This window comes from Panthera uncia, assembly GCF_023721935.1.
Source record: "Panthera uncia isolate 11264 chromosome E2 unlocalized genomic scaffold, Puncia_PCG_1.0 HiC_scaffold_20, whole genome shotgun sequence".
NCBI classification, from domain to species: domain Eukaryota; kingdom Metazoa; phylum Chordata; class Mammalia; order Carnivora; family Felidae; genus Panthera; species Panthera uncia.
In genome coordinates, this window is record NW_026057589.1 from 12006379 (window position 1) to 12019791 (window position 13413).

The 13413-nt window shown below is 43.9% G+C and overlaps 1 protein-coding gene across 2 annotated transcripts in view; it reads right to left on the reverse strand.

The window, feature by feature from the left end:
• Positions 1-13413, reverse strand: part of MARVELD3 (MARVEL domain containing 3) — a 17092-nt gene continuing 3679 nt past the window's right edge. The window contains exon 3 of one of the 2 annotated variants that reach the window (XM_049622539.1): positions 1-2580. In XM_049622539.1, coding sequence (XP_049478496.1) covers positions 1943-2580 — 638 coding nt within the window. In that variant the 3' untranslated portion in view covers positions 1-1942. Of the gene's footprint in view, positions 2581-6490; positions 8514-13413 lie in introns of those variants that run through there. The other variant, XM_049622540.1, reaches the window with a different exon arrangement.

The window sequence follows — 13413 nt, forward strand, 5'->3', positions numbered from 1 at the left end:
GTTATGAAACTCCACACGTGGAAGGTTGTGATTTACAGTGACAGATGGACTCCGATCCCTCAGAAGGAGGGGAATCTCGGGAGCAGTATTGCAGCTGCCCTGGGCACAGTGCTGGGGTCTAGATGGGTCAGAGTCCCCATTTCATGGGGAAAGCTGTAAGAGGAACATGTCTCGGGAGATAATGCGGGGCCGGGGGCAGTGCAGGAAGGCTTTTCTGGGGTGTGTGTGAGGAACGGGTTCTTTGATTTTTGCTGCTGTTAAACTTCCTGTCTACCACTCAGTTAAAAGCTGTGGGACTCTGGCCACCGCCTTGAGGCCAAGGGTGACAGTGGAAGAAGCAGCTTTCTGCGGCACAATGTTTTTATGTTAACCTAGTAATGCAGATTTTCAGTTGATTATTTTCCTCCAAGCTTTACTTTTTGTAGAAGTATAATTAGATATTTTCTCATTTCTGTATGAGGTTTTGTTTTGATCCTTCACCTTCAATAGGTTCTATCAGAAATAGCTGTTGAAAGGACAGGAGAGGAAAGGTAATATGTTCCAGGGAGGAGAGCAGTTGGGGGGGTAAGGAGGGGGAAAATGACATTGACTTAGTTTTCTTTCATTGCCATTTTCACATCTGTTGAAAGAGGCTTATGTTTGCTGATTTCTTACTAACTGTAAATTAGAGAATCTGAGATTTATGTCAAAATGGCATTGTGGAAATAGATTGTTTTTAGAAATGTACTAAGAATTTGAACTTATTAATAGTTTAACCTCATTTATAATATGGAAGTAAAACTGATATTACAGAAAAAAACAATTAGCTATTGAAAAGCAAGAGAGCAATTAGGGAAAAAAACTGTCATAAGAATGCATGTATTTCTAGGTGCATTTAACAACTGAAAATCTGAGACTAGTAAAGTATAAGAACAGCTATAAAACTTTAGATTAAAATAAGTGAAAAACTTTATTTTTAATATTCAGTGTTAATGATCTATTACATTCTGAAAACAATCCAGGGTCCTGAGTGATTACAATCTACCTTTGAAGGGCTCCTCTAGAGGGGACTGTCAGGGGATGGAGAAATGAAGAAGCCTCCAGTAAGCCTTTCTAGTCTAATAAAATTCACTACATTTTACTTTTGATATCAGTTGAATAACACATTTAAGAAGTTTACGAATTTTGTTTCCATCTGGAAGCCTCATATTTAAGAAAATTATAAGATATTTTAGGAAAGTGAAATCCAATTGAATGACTTGCAACAAAAAAGTAACTTGGACGCTGGCAGAAAAACCCTTTTTTCTCAGCCCTAATGCAGGAATCCTGAGGAGGAACATGCATTCTCAAAGCGTCTCCCTTCATGCATCAGGAATCCTGGCTCCCATCTGTAAGGGAGGAACGCTCCGTTGGACCCAGGCAGTCAGGGCACACTGCTGTACCAACAGAGTGGCTTCCTTCTAAGAGAGTCAGAATGTAATTACTCATTTAGAACTCAATCATCCAACTGCTTTAAAATCATTCCCCTGGGACCAAATACGGGGGGCAATGGCACGTCTCTTTTGATGACCTTAAGTAGTTATGACGGGAAGATATTTCTACTGTAACACTGGACCTGCTACCCCGGATGTGTAATTCTCATCTCTCAGAATTTTTCTGGCTATGTAGCTATTACCATGATTACCTTACCATCTGGTAAGAGAGCCACACCACAAAGGCATCCCCAGACTTGCAATGTTGCTCTTTGTTGCAAAGGTGGAGACATCTTTTTCAAGCTCTCAGCCAACTAAGACTTACTGATTAAAAAAATGAAATGATCATCTAGCTTTGCACTGGTACCAGAGGGAACATTTGTAAAATCAAGCATGTGAAGACCATAGTTGTGTAACGTGCCACTTTAAGGGACACATCTTTTTGAGAGAAACAAGGGAGGTGGGTTGCCATTTAGGTTCCAGAAGAAGTCTCAGAGCGTTCCTGACCACAGGTATTCAGGCGCGTCATTGTAACTTCTGTTCTGTGCTTGGCTGTCTTTGTAGTGCTTCTGTTGCTGGTAGCTCCGCAGGGCCAGCACTACGCTGGCACCGTATGTAACCACCAGAAGACAAGCAAAGGTGGCTGCGGCTCCATCAGTGCCTGCCAGCTGGCAGTTCATCCAGGTGAGACCCTTGCGGGCATAGAGCCGCGCTCTGGCTCTGCAAGTGTCTGTGGCATTGATCCGCAAGGCTACGTGGAGGTAAGTGCCAATGCCTACGCTGTAGCTCACTGCCGCCAGGAGGCTGAAGGCGGCCTCCAGCAGGAGCCACTTCGCCAACAGTTTGGTTAGACTTTTGGCTCCCTGGAGTAAAACGCCCATAGTAAGGACACCCAGCCCCAGAGAAACAGCCACACCGCCATATATCAGGGGTGCCCGGAGGACTGTGTACTGCTGGTCCAGCTGCCGAACCTGCTCCAGCTCGGTGCCCTCAAACGGTGAGTAATAGTTGTTCCCAAAGCCGCCGCCACTGGTGAAGCTGGCACTGAATCCAGCAAGGACAAAGTAGGAGGCCACGATACACATGAGAACCATCCCATTCAGTATCACCTCCACTATCTGTACCACACCTAGGAGGAGAGAGATTCGGGATTTAACGCTGACGTCACTCACACCCAGGAAAACTGTAGGTCAGATCAGAGAAGTACCACTGGGGCCCTGATTTGAAGGACACGGTCGGATTTAACATTAACATCTGTGGTTTTTGTTTTTTTAATACTCATATGTTCGAAAAACAAAATGCCACTCTGGGAAAAAAATTTTGTCAGTTTCTTAAAAAACGAAAACATACTTACCATGTGACCCTACGACTGTACTCTGGGAGCACTCATCCTCAAGAAACAAAAACTTCAAAGTCCACACAAAACCGTGTACACGAAAGCTCACAGTAGCTTTGTTTGTAATAGCCTAGTGTCAGAAACCCAAATGTCCCTCGGTAGCGAGCGGTTAATCAGGTACATCCATACTGTGGAAAACTACTCAGCAATTAAAAGAGAAGGAGCCGTTGATACATGCAACAACTTGGGTGGATCTCAAGGGAATTATGAGAAAAAAGCCAGTCTCAAAGGTCACACACTGTATGATTCCATTTACGTAACAGTCTCAAAATGACAAAATTAGGGAGACAGAGCACACAGTTCCATGGTTGTCAGGGGATGGGGACGAGTGGGGAGGGGTTGCATTGTGACTATAAGGGGGGGAAGCCCTGGGGATGCCTGATGATGGAACAGTTCTGTAGTTGATGGTAGTGGTGGCCACATGAATGTAACACATGACAAAACCACACAGACGGGAGTGCTTGTAAAACTGGTGAAGTCTAAATATGCTCAGGAGACTGTCAATGTCCCGGATACAGTATCACACTATGGTTATGCAAGAAGCGGCCATTGTGGAAAACTGGGTTAAGGGTATTCAAGTTCTCTGTACTGCTTTTGTAACATTTTGCGAATCTATAATTATTTCAAATCTTCAAGTTTTTTTTTTTAAACTAAAAATGACATGAAAAGGTATAAACTGAGGGAAAACAGTCACTCATGTCCCTGTCCACCCTGCTCTCTACCCCCAACCACTTTCATTATTTCCTGATGTAATTTTCCAGTGTTCTTTATGCAAATAAAAGCACACTCAAATCAGCATTTCATCACCCCTGCCCTGCTTTTTTCACCAGGAAGCATTCCGCACACATTGCTCTGAGTCTTGTTTTGTTCATTTAACTATTCCTGGAGATGTTTTCAGATCAGCTCCGACAGTGTCCACATACTTTGTTAAGTAGCTCCAAAGTCACTGTGTGGATGGCCCAGTCTATTCAACTGATGGACACATGGGCTGTTCACTTGGGGGTTTCTTTTGAGTTTAAGGAATTCACAAGTGCCGCAAGGCAGGAGGAATCAACAGGCGAATGGAGACTGAATATCTTCTTGTCCAAGGTCAGCTTTCATTCATCATGGACAGAGGCCATAGCCTCTGCTTAGGTGTACTTGTGGGGGAATGTCTCCTGTCATTCTCCAGGGTTCAGAGATGAGAACTAAGAGGAAAGCACATGACCCCTCCAGTGGGAACACCAGGTTCACGTCCCCACACTTCACTGCTGGTGATCTTACCCCAGTCACTGACTCGAAGCCTCACACACTTCATCTGACGAATGAAGATAACTGCCTGTCTTATCCCACAGGGTGGGGTGAGACTTGATGAAAGCAAGTACATGAAAATACTTGGAAAATCATAAAATGTTACACAAGTGGATGGTATTGGAAGGGGCTTAGTGAGAGATTTAAGAAATTGGACAAGTGTGGTTTCCCAGAAATCAGGAAACCTCTCTAATACATTAGACAGTACCACAGCGTATAAAAACTGGGCAGCTAGAGATGCCTGGGTGGCTCAGTCAGTTAAACATCTGACTCTTTAAAGTTTATTTATTCTGAGAGAGAGAGAGAGAGAGAGAGAGAGAGAGAGAGAGAATATGAATCCCAAGCAGGCTCCACACTGGCAGCACAGAGCCGGACATGGGGCTCAAACTTACAAACTGTGAGATCATGGTCTGAGCAGAAACCAAGAGTCAGACTCTTAACGACTGAGCCACTCAGGCACCCTATTATCCGATTCTTGATTTTGGCTCAGGTCATGATCTCAGGGTTCTTGAGATCAAGCCCTGCATCAGGCTCTGCACTGACAGTGCAATGCCTGCTCTGTCTCCCTCTCTCTCTCTCTCTCTGCCCCTCCCCTGCTTGCTCTCTCTCTCTGTCTCTCAAAACAAACAAAAACCTGGGTAGCTAAATACCAGTTTCTCTAACATACTGGCTTTGCTGATCCTAACTCCTGCAAGGCCCACACAAATTCCTAGGAGGTCCATGGGACACAGCAGCCAAAGGCTTTAACGGTTGAGGAGCTACATTCCTCTTATTTAAATTTGAAGATAACATCAGATCAGAACTGCCCACTCTCCACCCAAGCACCATAAACTACCGGCCACTGGCTCCCTCTAGCAGAGCAAGTGAATTGGCCCAAATATCATTCTAATTCAGGGGGAGTAGTTATCCTCTACATAGAACACCTCTCTCTGCCTTGGTTTTCCTTGTGTACGTGTGTTAACATCTCTCCCCCTGAAGGGAAGCAGGAACACCATCCTTCTACCAGATGGGGAAAGCTGTCCCTTCTGGGACAGATTCTGCCCAAACAGTGGAGTCATGATCCACACAGCATGTATCTGCTAGGATGACGTGAAATAAATCTAGATCTTGTCAACTACCCCCCTGGGCTACAACAGTTGAGAGGAATAATGGTCTGTTGCTCGTCCAGTGATGTGGGATCTGTTGAAGGAATATAGCCACTGAATATTATCACAGTACCAGCCAGGCCTGGCCTGGCTTAGCTATTAATATCAAACAGGCTCACCTATTTCCAACCTTGCTGTTAGTGCAGAAAGATTCACAGCCATTCTTAGAAGAGGAAAAAAATGCTGACTGCCAGAGCTAGGAGTTTATCTCTATGGTGGGATGGGTCAAGTCTCCAGAAAGAGCAGAAGGCTCTGTAGAAGGAAGTGGACACTGAAACAGACATGAGATTTTTGTTATAAATGGGGTCTTTCTGGGTGAGGCTGGTTTTGTGGCTGAACATGTAATATTCTGCTTAATTATACATCTATTTCTGGCCAACCGACACATGAAAAAATGCTCAGCATCACTCATCATCAGGGAAATACAAATCAAAATCACAATGAGATACTACCTCACACCTGTCAGAATGGCTAACATTTACAACTCAGGCAAACATGTTGGCGAGGATGCAGAGAAAGAGGATCTCTTTTGCATTGTTGGTGGGAATGCAAGCTGGTGCAGCCACTCTGGAAAACAGGATGGAGGTTCCTCAAAAAACTAAAAATAGAACTACCCTATGACCCAGCAATTGCACTACTAGGCATTTATCCACGGGATACAGGAGTGCTATTTCGAAGGGATACATGCACCCCAACGTTTATAGCAGCATTATCTACAATAGCCAAAGTATGGGAAGAGCCCAAATGTCCATCGATGGATGGATGGATAACGAAGATGTGGTATATGTACACAATGGAGTATTACTCAGCAATCAAAAAGAAGGAAATCTTGCCATTTGCAACTACATGGATGGAACTAGAGGGTATTATGCTAAGTGAAATTAGAGAAATACAAATAAAGGATTTCACTCATATGAGGACTTTAAGATGCAGAACAGGTGAACATAAGGGAAGGGAAGCAAAAATAATACAAAAACAGGGAGAGGAACAAAACATAAGAGACTCTTAAATATGGAGAACAAAGAGAGGGTTACTTGGGGGGGGGGGGTGGGGGGAGGGGGGATGGGCTAAAGGGTAAGGGGCATTAAGGAATCTACTCCTGAAATCATTGTTGCACTATATGCTTAGATGTAAATTAAAAATAATAAACAAAAATTAAATATATATATATATATATATATGTATATATATATATAGTAAATGTGAAAAAACTGGAGAGCAAATCAAATTTTTTTATTTATCTAAAATAAAACAAACATGTGCAGTGAAGCCAGGCATAAAATGAAAAATAAAATCTCCTTCTCTCCAGAAGCAAATATTCCTAAAGCCTTCTTATGTACATTCTTGAAGAAATTTTCTTTTTTTTTTAAATGTTTATTTATTTTATTTTTCAGAGAGAGCACACACGAGTGGGGAAGAGGCAGACAGAGAGAAGGAGACAGAGAATCCGAAGCAGGCTTCACTACTGTCGGCACAGAGCCCAGCGCTGGGCTTGAACCCACAAATCATGAGATCATGACCTGAGCCAAAGTTGGATACTTAACCGGGTGAGCCACCCAGGTGCCCCTCTTCAAGAAATTTTCTAATCATATACAAGCATATATTTCACTTTCTAAACCCAAATGGAAGTCACTTTTTAATTTGTTTGTTTGTTTTTGAGACAGAGAGCGTGTGCACATGGGCCAGGGAAGGGCAGAGGGAGAGGGAGAGAGAGAATCTCAAGCAGACATCACCTCCAAGTTAAAATTTTTCTTTGGATTTTTATTTGGCTCATGTAATGCAAAGAACATATTCATTTGTACCAAGAATATATTGTAATGTTCCAGAAGCCATAATTTAACATGTAATAGGACCCATTAAATTGTCTGGCCAAAAGTGGCATTCTACTGTTGGGAAAGATTTTACATTCTTTTATTCTGGATGGCTCCTCCTGCCTCCCAGATGTTGGGTTGAATTCTTCATACAATGGCACATTTACAAGAGGTACAAAACACTTATTGAGCTTTCAAGGCCACTCTAAGCAGCTTGTTGGAGTAGCTTCTTTGCATCTCATTGAATTAATCGTATTCCTCTTTGTTCAGCCCACGACTACCTCCAACTTAAATTTTACAGGCGGTGTCTCCCCAGCATCCATCCCTACACCCTGCCCCCAGAGCATTAAGGACGTGTAGGATCGGAGATCTCAGTGTGGAAGAACTTCGGGGCTCATCTGCTTAAAACAGTTGTGTTTAGAAAAGTTCAGGCTGAAATGCTTGTCTCCTGGTAGATGGCTTTTCAGGGACTTTAAAGATAAGGTTCTTCAGATTCACTTGGTCACCTCTCTCTAGTTAATCAAAAGTGCCTTGTCCTACAGCACATGCCTCTTCCTTGTGGGTCTCGACCTCCAGTTTTGTTCTGTTTCAATCATTGTGGGTCATCGCTCACCAAGAAAGGACTCTAGAACCCGAGTGTGGTACATCAGAGAACACTGCTCTGTGTAACCCAGAGCTTCATGCAGGATACCAAAGTCGGCCCATCAGTCTTCAAGGGCTGGCAAGTCCCACAGTGAAGTATTCCAGTATTCCAGTCGTTCAGAGTAACTACCATCACTTATATTGGGCAGGACGGTTTTTTACAAAGCCTAAAACTCCAACATCTCTGCAGGCTTCTCTTTCAGCTTCCTGACCTTTCGGTAACCCCTGATGGCCAGCACAGCCCCTAGAGCAAAGACCCCAATGGCTAGCGTAGCAAAGATTCCAACTCCTATGTCTCCCCCATGGAAGCTGCAGCCGAAGCCGCTGTAGCCTTTGCTTTGGTACAGCACCTCCCTCTCTTTGCACACTGGAGAGGCGTAGGCAGCAGAGAGGTGGTGGAAATAGAAGTACAGAGCTGGGATATAGGCCCCGGCAATGAGTACGTCCAGCAAGCCTTCGATCACCAGCCACAGGGGGCAGTGCCATGGGACCCGCAGGACACCCAGAACAACCAGGAGACAGCAGAAGGCCATGAGGGCTCCACCACAGGCCATGGCCACAGTGACAGTGGGCAGCTTCAGCTGGTAGAACTGGACATCCAGCTGCTGCGCTTTCTCCCCATCAGCACCATCGAAACCACTGTAAGCCCCTCCAAACTGGTAGTAGTAAATGCCCCCCAGGCTGGTGATGCCTGTGTAGCCCCCTGTGGAACTGTAAGACACAGAACTGCAGGCCAGGATCAACAAGTTCAGGAGAACCTCCAGCATCTGACAGCAGGCTGCAAAAGAAGGGCGTGTTACCATTTTCACAGGTGCTGTTTCAGGCTTGGAGACTTCCACCTTGCTGCTCATCTTCCCTGCAGTAGCCAGCACCACAGCAGTCTCTTTATTCCGCACACACACACCCCCTACCACCACCATGGGGAGGCCCCGATCAGCCAAAGCCGCCTGATGAACATTAGGTGCTAGCGTGCAACTGTGGGCTCCGGAAATGATGCTGGAAGTACTCTAGGCTAGAAAGAGTAACTCTCAAAACAGCTTGCCCCTCGTGGGGTGCAGGAAGAGGGTGAGAGAAATCAGACCAGTTACCAACCAGAAAGAAAGGCATCCTTGATAGAAGGCGAGAACATTCTCAGCCCCAGCCCATCCATGCCAAGAAGACTAAAAAATAGTTATCTTCTCTTTAGATACGTTTTGTGGCTTTCTTCAGTTTGAAAGAGGAAACCTCTCCAAGTTTGAAGGAAATAACGCAGAGCTTAAAAAAATACAATGAAGTCAGAAAATAGTATAGAAGTTATACATCAAAATGTCAACTGTGGTTCACATATATTAGAAACAGGAAAGATTAGGTCAATTAAACCCACAAGGCTTCCTGAATTAAAGAAATGTAATGGGTTTCATTGTTCTTAGATTTCAACTCAGTAAGTATGTTCTAAAGTTTAACTTTGTTTTCTTTAGTTTCCCTAAAAAGCAAATTTGGGCTGTGGTTTTTTTCTCAGGGCTAGATTCTCTCAGGGCCCTTGGTTTCTTTGTCTTGAACAAGGAAAGAGCTCCAGCTTTTCCGCCAAAGTTGGCTGCTTTCCTTAAGACCCACTTCATTGAGATATAACTGACATGGAAGAAAATGACCCACATTGAATGTACAGCTTGTTGAGTTTTTTTTTTTTTTTAATTTTTTTTTTTTAACGTTTATTTATTTTTGAGACAGAGAGAGACAGAGCATGAAGGGGGGAGGGGCAGAGAGAGAAGGAGACACAGAATCGGAAGCAGGCTCCAGGCTCTGAGCCATCAGCCCAGAGCCTGACGCGGGGCTCGAACTCATGGACCGCGAGATCGTGACCTGAGCTGAAGTCGGACGCTTAACCGACTGCGCCACCCAGGCGCCCCAAGCTTGTTGAGTTTTGACAAACACACAGGCCATGCAATCTGAGTCAAGATTCAGAATGTTTTCATCTTCCCAGAAAGTTCCTGAGAGACTGTTTGTGGTCAGTCTTTCACCCTCCTCCTCAGACAACCAGTGATCTGCTCTCTGCCATTAGGAATGAGTAGGTTGAGCTTTCTAGAATTTTTTTTAAGTTTATTTATTTTGAGATAAAGAGAGGGAACGAGCGGGGAAGGGACAGAGAGAGGGAGAGAGAGAATCCCAAGTAGGCTGTTCGCTGGCAGTGCAGAGCACAACGTGGGGCTCAATCCCACAAACCATGAGATCATGACCTGAGCCAAAATCAAGAGTTGGACGCTCAACCAACTGAGTCACTCAGGCATCCCTTTAGAATTTCATATAAATGGAATCATATCGTTGTGTGTGTGTGGCTTCTTTTTCTCAGGATTCTATAAGGCTGGGCGCTTCTGAGCTTGAAATTATATATCCTGAATGGTTGCAAGAGGTCAGCTGACTCGGGGTAGACTCCCAGCAGCTCCCAGGGGTTTAGAGAACCAGATTTTGTGCCTAGGTCCAGCTGGTGATGCCTGTGTGCTGTATGAAGCTGTGTTACATCTACATGTTCTGTAACTGGAATGATTCACTCTCATGTATTATCTTAACACTCTTCAATTTCCCCCCCAAATGCAGATAGCATTATTTTCTTTAATTATAAAAGTAATACTTACTGTAAAAAAAATATATATATAGACAGAAACATATAATGTAAAGGTATCTAAATCCCAACCAATTAAAAAAATAACCACTGTGACCATTACTTTTTCTTCTGGACTTTTCTGTCATATATGCATAATTTTTCTATTGTTTATTTGCTTTTAGGTGAAAAATGGGGACCTACTCTACTATTATTTAACCTATTTTTTTCAGTTAAGAATATAGTGTGAACATTTTTTTCCATCTCAGCAAATATAAATCAATATACTTCATATTTTTAAAGGATGTATAGAATACCACAAGTTTAATTCCAATGTAAAGAACATTTAGGGTTTTCCCAATGTCTTTGATGTATGGGAACAAATATGTATATTTCTTAATACAGTGTGGGGAGAGCAGAGACCCTACAAGCCCCCTATTCCTATTTTATAGGTTTTATTTTTTATTTTTATTTTTATTTTGAGAAAGAGAAAGAGAACAAGCACAGGCTGGGAAGAGGGGCAGAGGGAGAGAATTTTTTTTTTATTTTAATTTATTTTGGGGCACGTGGGTAGCTCAGTTGGTTAGGTGTCCGACTTTGGGTCAGGTCATGATATTGTGGTCCATGGGTTCAAGCCCTACGTCGGGCTCTGTGCTGACAGCTCAGAGCCTGGAGCCTGCTTCAGATTCTGTGTCTCCCTCTCTCTGACCCTCCCCTGCTCACATTCTCTTTCTGACTCTCTCAAAAATGATTAAATATTTTAAAAATTATTTATTTTGAAAGAGAGAGAGAGAGCATGAGCAGGGGAGGGGCAGAGAGAGAGGGAAGAGAGAATCCCAAGCAGGCTCTGAACTATCAGCACAAAGCCTGATGTGGGGCCTGAACCCATGACCCCTGAGATCATGATCTGAGTGGAAAGGAAGTCAGGTGTTTAACCGACTGAGCCACCCAGGTGCCCCAGAGAGACAGAATCTTAAGCAGGCTCCATGCTTAGTGCAGGGCCTGAGAAGGGGCTTGATCCCACGACCTGAAAATCATGACCTGAACCAAAATCAAGAGTCAGACACTCAACCAACTGAGCCACCCAGGCACCCTTCCTTATTCTTATTTTAAATTTTATAGAACCAGAAAAGAATAAGCAGGGCTGAGGGAGATGCGCAATTAACCTGAATGCAAATGTCATGATTTGAGCACTACTGGTTGAAGGGGAGAGAGAGCAAAGGCAAAACGAAACTGCTCCAAATAAACCAGGGAGCCAAGAAGGAGAGCAGGAAATGCACCCAGGGAACTTGCAACTCCTCACCTGTCCCTCCAGACAATAAATGAGTACAACCTGTACATGCACATGCACTGGTGATCTGAGATACAAACGGGGACATTTGTACCTGCTTTTTGTCTCATCTTTAGTCTCAGCCCCTGAAGATTTTAGTATCTGAGGGGACTTGCTCATAAGTGAATGTGGGACCCCGCTCTTTGTGTCAGTGTCCTGACTGTTCCACTGAACTCTTCCAAAGCATGGCTCAAAGCCCCAACTCCTAGGTCTCCCTAGGAAGTCAGAGAGGGACACAGCTTCCTCCCTTCTCCACCAGTTTGCTGGAAGAGGACATGATTTCACCAAAGAGGAAGTCACAAAAGATCTACTCTAAGACAGGGCTGAAAATCTTCAGGTGGCCTTTATCCAGGCATGCATTTCCTGCTGGAGACAAGTTCCTACGTTTAATGGCTGTTTCAACACAACACCAAGTATTGTGTACTGATGTGGGTTTCTGAACATCCAGAATCCTTAAAAAGCCTTCAATGGTTAGCTTGGGACTAGTGAACTATCCTTTCACTATCTTGACTCAGAAATGACCTCTAGGCCCAAAGCCAAATAGCCAGGAGCAGACAAAGCTAAATCAAGGTGCATTTGGGTCAGGAGCTTCAAGTCCTGCCCTCTCCTCTTGGTAAAATAATCACAGAGGAAAACATACTTCTACTGAGAAACCTGTTAACCAGCCTCTGGCTTATTCCTCTTATTTTTATCAGCAAGAAAAAAAGAAAGGTCAAGTGAGTAAACCACTTTAGGTCTTGGAGTTACTCTAAGTTTGCATTCCAGCTCTTCCACTTAACACCTGAGCTTAGATACCTCTCTGAGCCTCCGGAGTTACTAAGTGAATTAGAAGCAATGAGGTTGTGCCAGTATATGTGAACTAGAGTGCAGATTCTTGTATCTGGATTGCCTAGAGCTTTTTCACGAAAGTTCCATAGAATCTCATAATCATGTGCATCACTGGAATGATCCTACAGTACATTTTCAGGGACAAGTTCCTTGATTTCTCACCCTTAGGCTGAGAAGTTTTCCCCCTTAGTCATATGCAGCTTAGAAAAACTTCTCACCAAATCATGTGATTTGGGCTCACCCTGGCAAACCAGATTTTCTTCATAGCTGGCAAGGCCAAACACTCAGGTTTGGATGGGAACTCTGGGAACCACATTTGGAGCTGATGCATGATATCATTTAAGTGTTTTTGCTAACTGTGTGTTCTAGTAACTGTGTTTTTTTTTTCTTTTTGTTTGTTCTCAATGAAACAGTACAACAGGGGCATCTGGGTGGCTAGAAAAGTCAGTTAAGCGTCCTACTTTAGCTCAGGTCATGATCCCGTGGTTTGTGGGTTTGAGCCCTGCATTGCGCTCGGTGCTGACAGCTCAGAGCCTGGAGCCTGCTTTGGACTCTATGTCTCCCTCTCTCTCTCTCTCTCTCTGCCCCACCCTCACTCATGCTTTCTCTCTCTCTCAAAAATAAGTAAACTTAAAAAAAAAAAAAAAGAACCAGTACAATAGAAATTACCCATGTACTTGGTATATAATAAGGTAAGTATGGTTTCACAACATCTGTGTGTGTGTGAACTTGGTCTTAATGTACAATAAATTTCTTACTATGGATCTCAGTCAACAAGTATTAACTGTAACATGAAATGCTACTAGGCTGCCCCCTCCAGGTGGCTCTAACTCAGCCCTCCCACAGCTGACAGCTCATAGCTGGTTCTGCCTGCCATTCTTCCACCTCTGAGGCCTGAAACCTGCCAGCATTGCTGCTTGCCTCACCAGACCCCAGGGCACATCT